The sequence below is a fragment of the Ambystoma mexicanum genome, chromosome 6q, assembly GCF_040938575.1.
Source record: "Ambystoma mexicanum isolate Mex_15411 chromosome 6q, UKY_AmexF1_1, whole genome shotgun sequence".
Classification (NCBI taxonomy): Eukaryota; Metazoa; Chordata; class Amphibia; order Caudata; family Ambystomatidae; genus Ambystoma; species Ambystoma mexicanum.
Genome location: NC_090937.1, coordinates 1,346,267,016 through 1,346,282,951, shown reverse-complemented (window position 1 = coordinate 1,346,282,951; position 15,936 = coordinate 1,346,267,016). Strand labels below are relative to the sequence as shown.

The 15,936-nt window shown below is 43.9% G+C and overlaps 1 protein-coding gene across 1 annotated transcript in view; it reads left to right on the top strand.

Moving 5' to 3' along the window:
- Window positions 1-15,936, top strand: part of LYAR (Ly1 antibody reactive) — a 110,991-nt gene that overhangs the window by 17,919 nt on the left and 77,136 nt on the right. The window contains exons 2-3 of the mRNA XM_069631966.1: window positions 8,360-8,539; window positions 11,299-11,413. Coding sequence (XP_069488067.1) covers window positions 8,418-8,539; window positions 11,299-11,413 — 237 coding nt within the window. The 5' untranslated portion in view covers window positions 8,360-8,417. The remainder of the gene's footprint in view (window positions 1-8,359; window positions 8,540-11,298; window positions 11,414-15,936) is intronic.

Sequence of the window (15,936 nt, the reverse complement as noted above, 5' to 3'; positions counted from 1 at the left end):
ACACCTATCAGGCACCGGCTCTGGTGAAACTAGCTGGAGAAGGCTAAACAGTGCAACAAGGGGTTAAGAAAATCCTGTCAACCCGGGTGGGTGGAGTGACAATTTTTTTTGACCAATCACAGACAAAGCTCAAGTGTTGTGTTTTTCTGGTTGCTAGGAAACGGGAGAGGCGGATCTGGAAGGTGACGGTTATGAATGGGCGTGTTAAGAAGCCCGGCTGTGGGATAACGAATAAACAAGGTTATTTTATTATATTGGTGTTTTTGAAGAAGGCGAGGTGCCGTTGCGCTTTATTAACGTTATCGGAGGCGAAGAATGTGAGATGGCCGCCCCTGTGAGAGGGAGGAAAGGAGGCGCCGCTCCGACTAGAGGAGTGCATCGTCAGACGAAGGTACGGAGGCAACCGAACTGCCCGTGGGAATTCCCAAGTCCCGGGGATCGCTCGGCGGGGATGCCTCAATGCGATCCAGTATCGGCGTCATCAGGTGAAGAAGTCAGCTGAAGAGAGGGGGCTGAGAGACTCAATGCGAACCCGTCTCGACGTCGTCAGGTGAAGAAGTCAGCTGAGGAGAAGGGGCGAAGAGACTCGACGCGAACCCGTCTCGGCATCACCGTGTGAAGAAGTCGGCTGAGGAGAGGGGGCGGAGAGACTCGACGGTCTTCCGAAAACAGACAGAGGCAGAGGGATTTCGGCGACGGAACCAACGCACATGGAGCAGCTGTGTAAAGGTATGAAAACGACTTATACGAAAGGGAGAAAAGGCGAAAGCACTATATGTTGACCAGATGCAGTGAATGTGCTGTAATAACTGGCGGAGCAGAGCAATATTAGCAAGGGGCCTGTTCAACTTCCCCAGAACAGTGACATTTGAATAAGGGGCGTGCAAATCTCCTAAGCAAGGGAAGGAAAGGATATACATTAAAGAGGTGGGCCAGATAAATATAAGCCTGAGAAGATGAACGGAAAGACAAATTAAACATCACAAGGAGGAGAAGTGAGTCAAGATAGAAAGGAGAAAGTACTGAAATTAAGTGGGTTTACACTGCCAAAAGAACTACAGAGTCAAAGATATAAAGAAATGCAGAGGGAAGACCAGCTGAGAACCCAAAGACAGTAGAAAGAAGAAGATAGGGGAGGAGCAGTTCAGAGGAGACCGAGTATAAGAAGTCTAGAGATAAGTTGGACTATGAGAAAAGAACTGTAGTATTCAACTATACCCGAGAGACTTACCTGAAGTTACCTTCTCCTCAAGGCAACCGAGTGAAAATTCAAGACGTATCCTTTTACTTGTAGAGAAAGAAAAGTTAACGTTTAAAGTTAATAAAAGTCACTGGTTTTACTTGAAACAGAATACCCTACTTACAGTCTCCGAGTAGTCTTTCAATAGCCAGAATACCAGGTTACAATTTTGGTGTCAGAAGTGGGATTGTAAAACGCCATGGAAGAATGTATCAAAACCATGAGTGAGGGACCGCAACTGCTCCAGCAAGCCTTGCAACTCCAAAATCAGCAAGCGCAAGCAGATAGACAGGCGTTTCAGCAAGCCATACAAGTACAACAAGCCCAATTATTGGAGGCCACTGCCGTACGTCGGCATGCTCAAGTACCAGCTACCAGCTTCAGTACTTCAAAAATACACCACTGGAGAGGATCCGGCTCATTTTTTTTTTGTCAATTTTGAAAGGGTGGCAAGAAATGCTCAATGGCCTAATGAAAGCTGGTGCCATTATATTGCACCACTCATGACAGGCGAGATGCAGAGTGCGTATCAGGCGGCGAATCCAACGGGGGAGACGACCTATATGGACATGAAGAGAGTGGTCTTGGAGCGTTTAGGCCACGATGAGGAGGCATATAGGCTAAAATTCCGTGAGATCAAGTTACTACCGGATGAGACACCCCGCCAACTATTTTATAGGGTGAAAGAGTTGGGAGAGAAGTGGTTACAAACTACGAATACCACCATTCAGGAAATGAATGAGAAGATTGTAATGGAACAATTCGTTGAGGCCCTACCTATCCCTATGCAACGCTGGGTCCGTCAACATCGGCCCAGTCTGGTCGAGGCCGTTAAGCGGAGGCGATGTTATCAGAAGGCCGGTCAGGGGCGTTCAATGGTTTACTTGCCAACTAATAAACCAAGCACCAACTTCAATGGCCCCTCTACTAAGAACACAGGAGCTGCAAGATGGCCTAATTCCATGCTCAGGAAAACAGATTGGGAACCTAATAGAGTAAGACAAGGCAGTGAAGGTCCCACAGGATTGCGAACACCAAGTGTGATTCCGAAAGGAATACAATGCTTTGAATGCGGAAATGGGGGCATTTGGCCAGGATGTGCCCGAAAAGAACCAAGTCAGAGCCGATGGACCTGGGGAACCTGGAGGTTCCCAAGGAAGGAGAATCATCTGAAACAGCAGTAGGGACCAAGTCACCCTATACCTACACTTGTGAGGCAGAGGTCGATGGGAAACCAACGAGAGCTATGCTGGACACCGGTAGTCTGCAGACTGTAGTAAGTACTGAGTTAGTAGGAGATGTGAAGTTCACAAACCAAAGAATCCCTATCCGTTGTGTTCACGGGGATGTTAAATCTTACCCTACCAAAGAAATACATTTAAAGGTAGCGGGGGAACAAATGGAAGTCAGGGCCGCTGTAATGCCGGTATTGCCAGAGCCGCTCCTGATTGGGTCAGATGTGCCGAGCTTTGCCAGAATATTAAAAAAAATTGAGAAGAGTTGGCTACAAGAGGCTCCTTTTGCTCAACATGAAATTCCTGTATTCACAGCTAAAGAAAAGAAAACTAAATCCACAAGAAGAAGGTTAAAGAAAGACTGGGAGGAAAAGAATGTCTGTCCAATCCTGGTTGACTGGAAACTGGATGAGGGTGGTGACAGTTTTCGCATGGCTCAGGAACTAGATCCGTTATTATCCAATGCAAGAGCAAGAATCTGAGATGAAGTATCAGGAAAAGGACCTTTTTTCTTCAAAGAAAAGGGTTTCTACTATCGGTACAACGAGGATGAGAATGGAACTGTCACTAAACAATTATTGATCCCCAGAAAATACTACCAAACAGTCATGGAAGTGGCACATCTGCAATTGGGCGAAGGTCATTTAGGAACGGAGAAGACCATACAGAAAATTTTAGGGAGATTTTACTGGCCCGGGATATATGCCGTAGTAGCTCGATTTTGCCAGAGTTGCCCTGAATGTCAGAAGAAAAATCGGGCTAATGTGAAAAAGGCGCCACTTCAACCCATGCCCATCGTGTTGGAGCCGTTTAGTAGAATAGGATTGGATGTTATTGGCCCTTTAGATCCATCTTCCAGAGGTCATAGATACATCCTAATGGTGGTAGACTATGCTACTACGTATCCCGAGGCTTTCCCCCCCCTCAGAGCAACCAGCGCTGCTAACATTTGCGATGTGTTGATACCTTTTTTCAGTCGAGTAGGTATTCCAAAAGAAATCATCACTGACCGGGGGACCAATTTTATGTCGGCAGTCATGGAACAAGTTTGTGGGATATTAAAGATACAACATCTAAAAACGGCCGTGTACCATCCCCAAACTGATGGCCTCGTCTAGAGATATAATCAGACCATCAAACAAATGTTGCGCAAGTCTATGGAATGTGCTATAATAACCGGCGGAGCAGAGCAATATTAGCAAGGGGCCTGTTCAACTTCCCCAGAACAGTGACATTTGAATAGGGGGCGTGCAAATCCCCTAAGCAAGGGAAGGAAAGGATATACATTAAAGAGGTGGGCCAGATAAATATAAGCCTGAGAAGATGAAGGGAAAGACAAATTAAACATCACAAGGAGGAGAAGTGAGTCAAGATAGAAAGGAGCCAAAAGAACTAGAGTCAAAGATATAAAGAAATGCAGAGGGAAGACCAGCTGAGAACCCAAAGACAGTAGAAAGAAGATGATAGGGGAGGGGCAGTTCGGAGGAGACCGAGTATAAGAAGTCTAGAGATAAGTTGGACTATGAGAAAAGAACTGTAGTATTCAACTATACCTGAGAGACTTACCTGAAGTTACCTTCTCCTCAAGACAGCCGAGTGAAATTTCAAGACGTATCCTTTTACTTATAGAGAAAGAAAAGTTAACGTTTAAAGTTAATAAAACTCACTGGTTTTACTTGAAACAGAATACCCTACTTACAGTCTCCGAGTAGTCTTTTCAATAGCCAGAATACCAGGTTACAATTTTGGAGACTTTTTTCTCACTCTCTGTGTTTCCTCTGTATTTGGAGTCTAGCAAACTCCATAGGCATCTACATTTTGTATTGTGACACATAGCACCCTCAGTGCAGTGTCCTAGATTTCTTATACGGTTTAAATACCTTACCTTGTGTGAACTACTGTTCCTAAGAATAGTACATTCAAATTGACTTTCTTACCTTTTTCTCTTTCTAGATCCAGCACACCCCATCGTATCTGTGTGGAGTGCCTGGGGGGGGGGGTTACATAGTGGCACCTTTTCCTACATTATCATGTAAAAAATGTATGTTCCCCTCCCTACTTTAAATGTCTTGTGGCAGTGTTTTTATTTTCCTACCATTGTGCTTTTTTACCGCAGGCTGAATTCTTACCTGCAGTACGGCGCCCATGGGTGACGATTTTGTCAAAAGGGCCCGGCCTTTGCCATTTTTTTTTTTTTGGTCTTTCATGAGTTTTACTCTGTGCGTTGAGCCAGGTTTGAGCCCTTTGTTTGTTTTGCCTTTGACAGGCTTCATCCCTGAAGCTCCTGGTGTGTCTGGAAAGATGGGATGTGAGGGAGGTTCCCGAAACTCCCCTGTCCTTTGTCTTAAGGAAGGACTGAATGGAACCAGTCCTGATTGGCTGCACCCTGAATCACCCTGCTGTGTTATTGACAGCATAGGCTGTGCATGAATGGGAAAATCCTGCATAAAAGGCGAGGGTTTTGGGACTAGAGGCAGTGTCAACCACTGGGAGAAAGACCCAACAAACGGTGAAGGAAGCTTGCTGCATCCTCCTGGACCTTTGAATTGCCAGTTGAAGTCCTGCTGCTGTGCTGAAACTCCTTTTGCTAATCGACAAGAGAAGCTCTGGAAGGGACGACTTCTTCCCTTGGGTTAGTGGGATCAACTAACCCAGAGAAGGACTCCACTGGACCGTCTTCCCTGATTGGCTGTACTTCTTCGCTGCTGCAAGAACCAAGTGCCAGGGGTCGAGAAATCCATAGTCGTGTGCAATGTCTGAAATCTGGACAGAAGCTCCAGGAGTCTCCTAAGGACCTCCAGAAGCAGGACGACCAGAGCTCGAGTCCCCTCACCAGAATTCAGGACCCAAGGAGTGAAGCAAGCCCAATCGGTATCCGATATCCGTGGTGGTGCTGTTTACTGAGCGCTGAAACCGCAAAGTACTGCTGAACCGAAAAGAGCCCGTGGCTGCCGACAACCTCCAAATTGCTTCTGCAAGAGCCCTCCAGACGTCCTCCCTCTTTTCCCCACGACTGAGGCTCAGGAACACTGGGTCTGCATCGCTGCAACAGGACCAACTCCAGCTGGAAAACTCTTCTTCTAGCCAGAGTTACTGTTTAGACTTGGGGTACTTGCCTCATTGTCTTTTTAGCTGTGCTCTACTCATTTGAGACTTGCATTGACTTCCTGCAGAGTTGATTCCAGCTCTGCTTTCCACAGGCCTGTCTCTCTCCCGTGTCACACTGGCTGCAGATACCAGCCGCTCTACAGCTTGTGACCCTACAAGTGATTTCTACAAACTCTCTAACTTTGTGCAAGACCTTTTATCTAAGAAGCGCCTCATCTCCATAGACTGTTCACAATTGCCTTTGGTTGTCCTGGCTCCCTGCAGACTCTGCTAACCCATTGACTTTGATATTTCTGTCCCTCATAGGTGGTAACTTGTTTTAGACAGTTATTGCTGGGAAAGGCATGTCTAGACTTCATTGAAAGATTTTAATATATTGGTATGTACTGATAACCTGTTTTTTAAAACGTTTTCCTTCCTTTAACCTTTCCTTTCTGCAACCTCAGAATCTGCAAAGTTTAACCAGTGTGATCTATAAATGCGATTACTCTCCTTGAGATTGAAGTCACCCCAGACTGTAGGAATTGTGTAAGAGGCATATCTATCCACTAGCTTGTGCTGATCCTGAAACGTATTCTAAAGTGTATATTTGATTGCTACATAAATTGCCCTTTTAAAGAATGCTTATTAAAAACGTATGTTGTGTTCCAATCCATCTTAATACTTGTAATGTTTTCTGCGATTGTTGTTTCTCCCCGATTTTGAGTTGCCCCTCTAGTTTTGTCTGAAGTGCCTCTCTCCCTCTGAAGTATGCTGCAGCTTGGGATATAAATTTGCCACGAACCACCACCTTCCCTGCATCCCAGACCACCTGCCAATTTGTTTCCCCAGAGACCTTTTCTTTTAAGTAGTTGGGGATGACTTTCTCCATATTGGCTTTGAGGGAGAACCACTGGATCATCTCGTTCAGTCTCCAGGGTCTCTGGGTTTTGGGTTGTCATTCGGTTATTTCCATTTGTAATGTTACCGGGGCATGTTCTGTAAGGTAGACTCCTTGGTCTCTAAGGTAGACGCCTATGTCTATTTTCAAAACCTAGGGGGGGGGGTTGATTATGGTTGCTGAGACTAAAATCATGTCTATTCTCGAGTATAGTGAGTGTAGTCCCTTTTTATTGTCGCAATAAAAAATCTCCTGGTTTCTATTACCACCACAACTCCCGGAATAGCCGGTCGGTTTCTTTTGTCTGTGGGCGTGGGTGACGGGGTGTTTTTTCCAGTATAGGATCCATCACACAGTTAAAATCGCCTCCAATAACCACTTTCCCCTCACACAGCTACCTATTCTCTGGAGTAACGCTTTCAAGAAGAGGTCTTGCCTTTCATTTGGACCATATACTGCTACCAAGTGTATGTTTGATTCCCAAGTGTACCTTTGAGGACTAAATATTTACCTTCTGGGTTTCAATAGAGAAACTGCTTCTGAATGTTATTTTGGCCCCTATCATAATTGCCACCTCTTACCACTGGAGCAAAAATATTGTTGCAGGAAGGCCCTATGTGTTATCCTTCCTTCGTCCTTTGGGAAGAGATGCGTCTCCTGTAGAAACACTATGGATGCTTGGATTAATACGAGCCTCCTCGGTATCGAGCAGCATTTTGTTGGGGAGTTCAGGCCTTGTCTCGGTGCCAGTTAAATCCTTGGCGTTTCTGTAAAGAGCACCTGTAGGTAAAGTGCATTCTTGTCTCCATGCACCTTCATCCCCTGCTTTGTGAGAGGGATCCAAGGATGCTGCCCTGTTTGTATTCCTTTTGTGCTACAGGTGACCCCATAACCCGACTTATTTCTAAAGCTGCTGCACAGCCCTTGCTAAAACACTCGCAAGGTGGACATCTTTTCAATACATTGAAACCCGCTATTGTGCAGTATCATACTGACCTATACAATCACTTCATGCCTGCCATCTAGGATTCCAGCATATTATTTAGCTTTTAGACTTAAAACTCTGACACACTTGCATCACCCAGCATTGTAAAGGAGACCTTTTAATCCAAAAGGCACACAATCTCAGTGTGCTCGATTCTGCCTCCCATTGCCAGCAGTCACAGAAAATCCCCCCCCCCCCACTTTCCAATTATTAACATTAAAGATAAAGTTGCTTTGTGACAGTTATCAGGGATGTGAGCTGAGAACCAGAATCTATAATTTAAGTTTACACGCATGTTTTAAAGCTGAAAACTGCTTTAAGGTTCTCGGACAATGTTAAACAAAACAATTAACTATAGGTACACATTATAACGCCATTACTAAAGGACACAACTATCCATGTCAACTCAAAAATAATTTTGCTTGTTGGATAGTGGTCGCCTGAGAAAGCAACCGGGGAGTGCCTCTTATAAAGTGCCAAACGGCTACCACTGTGCTTGACGTCCTCTATCAGCCCGTTTTTCTTTCTTTTTTTTATCCCAAGGCTATTAACTTATTCACTGCAAATGCAGCGCTCCAGCGGGCCAGTAAAGCATGGCATGTGTTTCCAAGCATTGGGAAATGGATCCCATTTGAGTATTCCATGGAAGCAATACTGCTTTCAGCTTAACTTGCTGCTGTTTGGGCAAACTAGCCTACACATGTTCACCCTACAATAAACGCACACCTTTTTGTTTTTTTGTTTTTTTGTTTTTTTTTTAAACATCCACAACTTTCCATGAGCATAGTTCACTGTTAAGGTTTTTATAGTTGCTACTGTTATAGTACTAATATTGTTCATGTGCTAATCAGTAATATGCAATGATTTGCAAAAAAGGAGATCACATAAATATTACTTTGTCGTCCCTGCAGGGCTGATGTTAAGGAGTTTTAATACTTCAGGATAAACAGCTATTTGCGGTTGTCCAGAATGGTGTTTTTCACGTGCAATGCCTGTGGGGAATCGTTGAAGAAAGTACAAGTGGAAAAGCACTTGCATGTTTGTAGAAGTAGCAAATGTCTTTCTTGTATTGACTGTGGCAAGGACTTTTGGTAAGTACTCAACATGTTTACTTTTTTCTACTATACACTGTATCAACGTCGTCCAGTCTTAATGTGAGTTTATGGGTTAGGCTACATATTGAAATATAAGTTGCTTGGCAACCCCCAAAGCGTCTGTATTATGGTGGTCTTCTTTAGGGGTGTAACGATATACCGTTAGTGAATAGCTTAATTGAACTATAATAACCGTCACGTTGTTTATACCAGTATAATGTTTTAGGGCCTACAGCTATTAAGTGAGATTTTCAATCTGATTTGGAAAGGCTGCAGTAAGCGAGTGCTGCACATTCTGGATCTTGCACTGTGGGATGTGGCGTTTGGCAGACAAGAGCATAGGGAAAGTGAGGCCACATTAGTAAATGCAGCTTTGATGCTGTGACCGCTCTTTCTCTGTGATCAGTAGAGTCGGGTCAAAGATCAGCCGATTTTGTAGTTTTCCTACCAATCTGAAAGATGGGGTAACTACACATCCCAGAATTCAAAGGGGGGAATGAACTGGATACCCTTCTGATGCATGTCCACAATAATCCACAAAAAAAAGTTGGCTCTGTAGACTGTATGAACACTGGGCCGATCAGTGCTTTGTGCTAGTATATAATCTGCCCCCCACCCCCCTATTGTCCTCCGTGTAGATTTACACATTGGCACTAGAGTTGTTGCTTCGCTTGATCGTTCACCTGCCTTCTGCATATGGAACTGGACTCGAGCAGCCAGCACAGATGTTACATCAATTTGAAGTATCCAGAGCCGTGGGAGTGAGCGATTTTCTCAGGTCTATCCTCAATTTGTGACAGCACCCATGAAACCATTACTCCGGCTCAACTCGCATTACAGGTGCAACATTGCCTTGAGCAGTGCACACTTCAATCCTAATATAGAAAAGGTATACCATGGATCTCAGCAGATCATGCTTTCCTCACATAGGATAGGGGCGTTGTGAGTCTAAACAATGTAAGATCGCCACCCTTGGAACAGATAAATTGTGGGTCACAACAGTATAAATTACACTTGGATTGAGAAGGAACTGCATTGGGTGTAGCGGGGCAAGCACCCCGACAATGAAGGAAGTAAATTAAGGGCTGCACAACAGCAGTGCAAGTTAGGCTCAAATATAACTGGAACATCAAAGGCCTCAACAGTACTGTCACAAAGAACATGTCCAGCATGTGCCTCACCGATACAGCAGTGGGAGAACCACCCACGTGGAATACGAACAGTTAATTGCCTCAGCAGTGCAAGATCCTCAAAGATGGAACTAATATAACATTGATGGCGAATAGTCCAAATACGTAGGCTAACTCGAATCAGAAAAGCTTTGCATAAATTCACTAAACCATAATTGAAAGGAATTTGGCCTTAGAAAAACAAACTATTAATATACCAATATCAGCCACTGTACAACTGGTTCACGTCCCAAACATGTTGCAGAAGGGGATGTTAATTTACAGAGCGATAAGTCACTCAATACGCCTTTCATAATTTCTCTGAGGTCTGGCAATTAGATTTCTTCCGTATATATTTTAATATTTAAGACACAAAAACCTGACCAATTGCACAGTAAACCAAACATGAATTTTATTGTGTGTTTTGAGATTAGATGGCAGGCTTGTCCTTTGATGAAAGGCCTCATTTCCTAGAACTAGTACTACCTAATGGTATGCCAATGTTATGATAAAGTGCACGGAGGTAAGGGCTCGATGCTAAATTCTATACCTAATCTCATTGTCAAAATGTGGCAGAGTCCACGATTTGCTATTTATATGGCGCTTTTTGCACATAACATATTTACATACAATTACCACCCAAGTTGGCACTCATTTATCGACCTCTGAAAGATGAAAGGCTGAGTTAGCCTTGCCGGGATTCAAACCTGTGGCCTGCAGAGATGTGCATCTCTCCCTGCATTTTACAGCAAGATTGCAGTATGGCTGTCCAATCGGGACAGCCAATTCTCCCCCCCCCCTTTCTCTCCCTGCCCCCACCCCCACTGGGAGTTTCCCTTCAGGCAAGGTGCAAGACAAAGGGCTGCAGGGGTTTGGACCCCTCATTCTCGTCCTGCCTTTTCACACTCTGGAACCGGGTCTGGGAATCCAAAGTATTCCCGCCGAAGACAAAACGGCAACAAAAACATTCTCCCTCCTGCTTCAAATGTTGTACAATGCTACTGTTGCTGGCCTAGCTCATCCATTGGATTATTTTTTTCTACCTCGTGTTGCCATTTATTTATCTCCCGCCCACCCCTCTCCGATTTTCCCCTCACCCCCTGTTTTTGCTGCCCTGAATTGCCTCCCATGCTGTCATTCCTCGTACCTTCTCTCCATGCTAAATGTAACATGCATTTGCCAATACATGTGTTACTGGGTATCAAATTTAAAGCAAACGATTGTTTAATGTTTTTACATTTGTGTTTCTTTTTACCTTACAATGGTGCTTATACATTTCTTTTTTTTTGTTTTGTTTTTTTTTTTTGTTTTTTTTTTTTTGGAGGGGGGGCGAGTAGGTGAACTAATTAGCTAGCCCTACTGGATAAGTGAAACATTGAAAAAGAAAAAATATATATATATATATATGTGTGTGTGTGTGTGTGTGTGAAAGCTCATTGTTCTACAATGCTGCTAATTACTCAATCTGAACGGGGGTAGTGCAGAACGGGCTTGAGACAGTCCATCTTGCTGGTATACACACTTTGTCCTCTTTCTTTTCTGTTTAAATGGTTCTGTAATATCTGCATTTTTCTTTCTTTTCCCAAGGGGGAATGATTATAAGAACCATCTAAAATGTATAAGTGAAGATCAGAAATATGGTGGCAAAGGGTTTGAAGCCAAAGCAAACAAAGGAGAGGTGAAACAGCTGCAGTGGATCCAGGTGATATATTGTTCTTTAGGTTCATTGCATCCTCTCAACCATCCTCGCAACCATTTTATTGTTTAGAAATCAAAGTGCCTGCCTCAGTGTATTTAGTGGTTTTGAATCCAGCGGTAAGCACCACTTGTCTACTGAAGAGAAGCTGGTATTCTACAAAGCCTTTGGTATATTAGAGAAAATATGCTATCAATACTCCACTTTAGTTGGGTCCCCTAGGCATACTATTAAAATTAATACAAATGCGAACATAATGATCAAATAAAGCCTTGGATGGTAGTAAACAATGTCGAATTATAATGCAAGGTCCAGAGCCTATTGAACCCCTAAGGGATCCAGGAAAAATGTCCAGGGGCTGTAAGCACCCCAGAGTCAGTTTTGCAGAGTTCCAAAGGAGTTTCTAAAGTTCCATACCAACTAATAATGGGAGGAGAGTCAATCTGCTATCCATAGTTGCGGCTAGTTGGTTTAACCCCACATGTTTAGATTCTGAAAAGACCCCAAAGAAGTGTTCACCAGGTCCGAGACCAAGACCCCCACAGGAAGATGCAGCAGAGCATGAGGACTTTCTATGAAAGCTCTGCAAAGGCTCTCCTCCACAAGGACTCTGACCAGCCCAAAGTGCAAATGTAGGTACTACTTTGCAGTGTTGTCGAAAATAGCTCCAGAAGTAAACTGCTGTGGTTCCCATGGACTAACACCCTGAGCCAGTGATGATCCAAGTGACCCAGAAAAGGAACTGAGGCTCTTCCCCAGTGTCGCCCTTCAAGTCACAACTGGAAAACAGTGTGGTGGACAAAACATGAAGGCAGCACAGCATCCAGCATTGGGACATTGATAACAGTAGTTTATCCCAGAGAAGGTATTTAAACCTTGGACACACCTAAAAAGGTCTCCTTGTGCCACTGCACTGAGGGTGCTGAGTGATAAATATGAAAAGATTATGCCTATGGAGTTGTCTAAAACTCCATAACCAAAGCAAACACAAGAGTAAAACACATTCAAAATATATGGGTGGGAAAAAGGCTCACACTCTCCAGGTAAAAAAATCAAGTCCTCAAAATCCAGCAAAGTTGCTGGGTGGTCTCTAAGTTAAAGTGAATTGGCACATGTTTGAGAATTCCCTCTAACACCATAGAATCCCCAAAATAGGATTTCTGACCTAACAGGGCCTGAATCCTGTTCATGGTGCTGCTGGTTCTAGAATCTGCTTCTGGTGTTCTTCCTAAGGGTCTCTATCGTTTCCTGGGTTTGTTTGCCTCCAAATATGCACCTTTGTGGTAGCAATGGGCCATGCCTGCCTCTTCCCCATACACGCAGATTTCCCAATTTGACTTTGTCCTCTTGATTCTTATGGGAAAACGCTTATCGCCTTTGGTGCTATATACATTCCCTGAACGTTTGTCCTACGTCTATCCTGGTTCTAGTGAGTTATATGGGTGTCCATTTAAAGGATCGATTTACAAAAGGTTCAAATTTTATATTTATATATATATATAATTTATATTTTTGGGTTTCCGTGTAGGTAAAAAGTGGTTTTTACCACAAAAACAGGGGTTGGGGGGGATGACGGGGGACCCCCCAAAAAAATAAAGTAAAAAAAAAAAATTCGAACCTTTTTTGTTTTCGGTCCTTTTGATTCGAACCTATTGTAATTTGAACCTTTTGATTCAAACCTTTGACCTATAACCAGTTATAGGCAATATACAAAAATGTGAGCTTCCGTGCAATGTTTGTGGTGTGTTTTATTTTGTAAATCTCATCTTTCTTTACCTTTTGGTGACCACTGTCTGTTAGAAATGTTTCCTACCCTCTAGACCAGAGGTCGCCAAACAGTCGATCTCAGTCGCCCGCCTGAAGTTACCGAAAAATAAACAATTATCCTAAGTTATATTATTTAATGATGCGTTTTGCAGCTATTTCCGTGTTCCGGATCAGAACCCTGGTCCTCCCAATTGCGGGCGGGGAGCTTGGCTGCTGTGCCACATGGAGCTGCTTGGAAATCCACTGACAAGTGTCAGTATCACGTTATGCTTCTGCAGTCCGCCTGTAGTACCACAGTTGGCCTTGTGCTCCCCCACGACAGTCTTGCTTAAGCAAGCTGCTCTTGTTTGCCAGAGATGTTGGAGGGGCTGGGGCAGGATCAGTATCATTGTGACCACGCAATGTAAATATCACAGTAGCACTGCCACTCGCCTGGGAAATGTTCAAAATAATATTTAAAAAATGGTGCAATTTCTTTTATGTGGCTTCTTTCCAAATTCCATATTGTACATTTCCACTTTAAATCACTTCCATGACACAGGTACACCCACTCTTAGTACATTAAGCGATCCATAGACACGCTGTACAGTAGAAGCCTACCAGGGTAGCTCAGCAGGTTGACAGACCGATGCTGAGATGTTATATATTCAAAACTACAGGTTGTTAATCGTATGACTTTTTGCAATGCCTTATAAAATAAAGTGCTATACAATGTGTTTGGCCAGGGTATGGGTTGGGCTGGTTGCTTGCTTATATTCAGGGCTGAGGTGGGGATATTTCTGCCCCTGTAGTGAAAATCAAAAGTTGGCACCCATGAACCCACAGTTTAATTTTCTAAAAACTGCTGTCAGCATAACAGAAGCATTTATTTGTGATCAACCAGTTTGACAAGCATTTAAAATCTTTATAAATATAACTTGTGCTAAAACAGAGGGGCACACAAATAATAATGGTGTGTTATTTATATAGCGCCTTAATCCAAAGCGCTTTACAGAGCACATATTTACATGCAATATCACCCAACTGAAATTGGTACTCATTTATCGACCTCAGAAGGATGAAAGGATGAGTTGGCCTTGCCGGGACTTTAACCTGCGACCTGCAGATCACGCTCAGATCGCAGCAGCGAGCGCTCAACCCGCTGAGCTATCATACCAGCAAATAACGGAGTATGTGTGGTGTCTGACAAAAAAAATATTTCAAAGAAAACTCGTGAACGCAAGCAGCATTTTTCAATTTGGAAATTGCTTTTTTTTATGGAAGTGTGAAATGCACATTTGGAAAACAATAGTGTGCCTAGCATGTAGAAAGCCTGCATAAAACGCAAAGGAAGGGGCACAAACATTACAGGATATTTGTGTGGAAGTCCAACAAATATCTGTCTTTTTGAGACAGCTACTAATAAATAATAATTCAACATAGAGGTTTTTGAAGTTCTTAATATATTTGTGAAGGGATGATTTGTTCCATCTGTTTAAAGAGGGTAAATAATGGAGCCAAAATAAAATTGGTAAAAATTCTGAGGTTTATAAATATCCCCACCCTGATATCGCCCGCTAGTAGCTCTCCACTGTTGGCCTCCACTACAAGTAGCTCTAGCTAACGTAAAGGTTGGAGACCCCTGCTCTAGACCCTACACTGACTGTGACATGCACATTTACATTTTACTGGAGGTTTATGGTTTTATGGTTGCAGTGATTGTTTGTTGACATCTGAAGTACTGTGCGTTTTAATGTCCGTTTTCCCTCTTCCAGCCCTTTTCTCTATATGGAATATGCCTATCTCCAGGTAGAGGACCTACATAGAGCAGGTGTTTGTATCTTTCTATAATAATAATGAGCTAATTAATATGATATTAGCTCATTACGATAACACTAAAAGCATTCCTGAGATTTTTGTATAGTGATGTGCACACACAGAATAGCCAATCTAAAGTGCCTGAAAGATGGTTGGTTTTCGCTCCCAAGCTGTGGCAAGCACACAAATTGTAAACCCCTCTTTCTATTGCTCTGTCGTGGGCATCCTGCTGGACCTCCAGTGACTCTTTCCCGCTCTGAGACGTCGCCCCTTCCAAGCCAAGACCCCTAAACAGCGGCCAATCTTGTTCTTGGTCCTTCTCCTGTCCTGAAGGGCGGGAAAATCCTTTGTGTTAACTTTATCTTTGCCGGGAATCCTGGTGTCTGAAGGCAGGAAGCGAGGTAGGAGTCCAAAACTCTGCAACCCTTCTGGGGGCGGCTGGCTGTCCTCAAAGAATTGCCAACCCTCCAAGTTTGAATATTCCATGGCTGTTTGATTGGCTGGGTTCCTACATAAAACTCTGATCCCGGAAGCTGAATACTTAGTCGACCACTGGAGCTGAAACTGAAGAGGATGAAAACGCGGCTGAGACAAATTCTAGCGACCTGAGAGCCTGCTGTTTAACCAGAGCCTACTGTTACCCAATCAACCTGGGATTCCCAAAATGGATGACCCTGACCCAGAGCCTGGTGAGGCCTATTAGACGCAGGACCCAGAGACTGGTGAGGCCCATTAGACGCAGGAAGACCTGCACTATGAGCCATCCTGTGTCATGCTGCGGCCTTGCTGGGCTGCAATACCCCAAATACTCTGGGACCTCGAGCCATTGTGCGGTTCACGGTCTTCGAATCTTGCTGAAACTTTGTGGGCACCCTGCTTGACCTCCAGAGCATAAGTCCGAAGTCCCCTCATCAGAGTGCTGGACCTTGCAAACAGCGAGAATCCGACCAGCGATATTCTGTCTT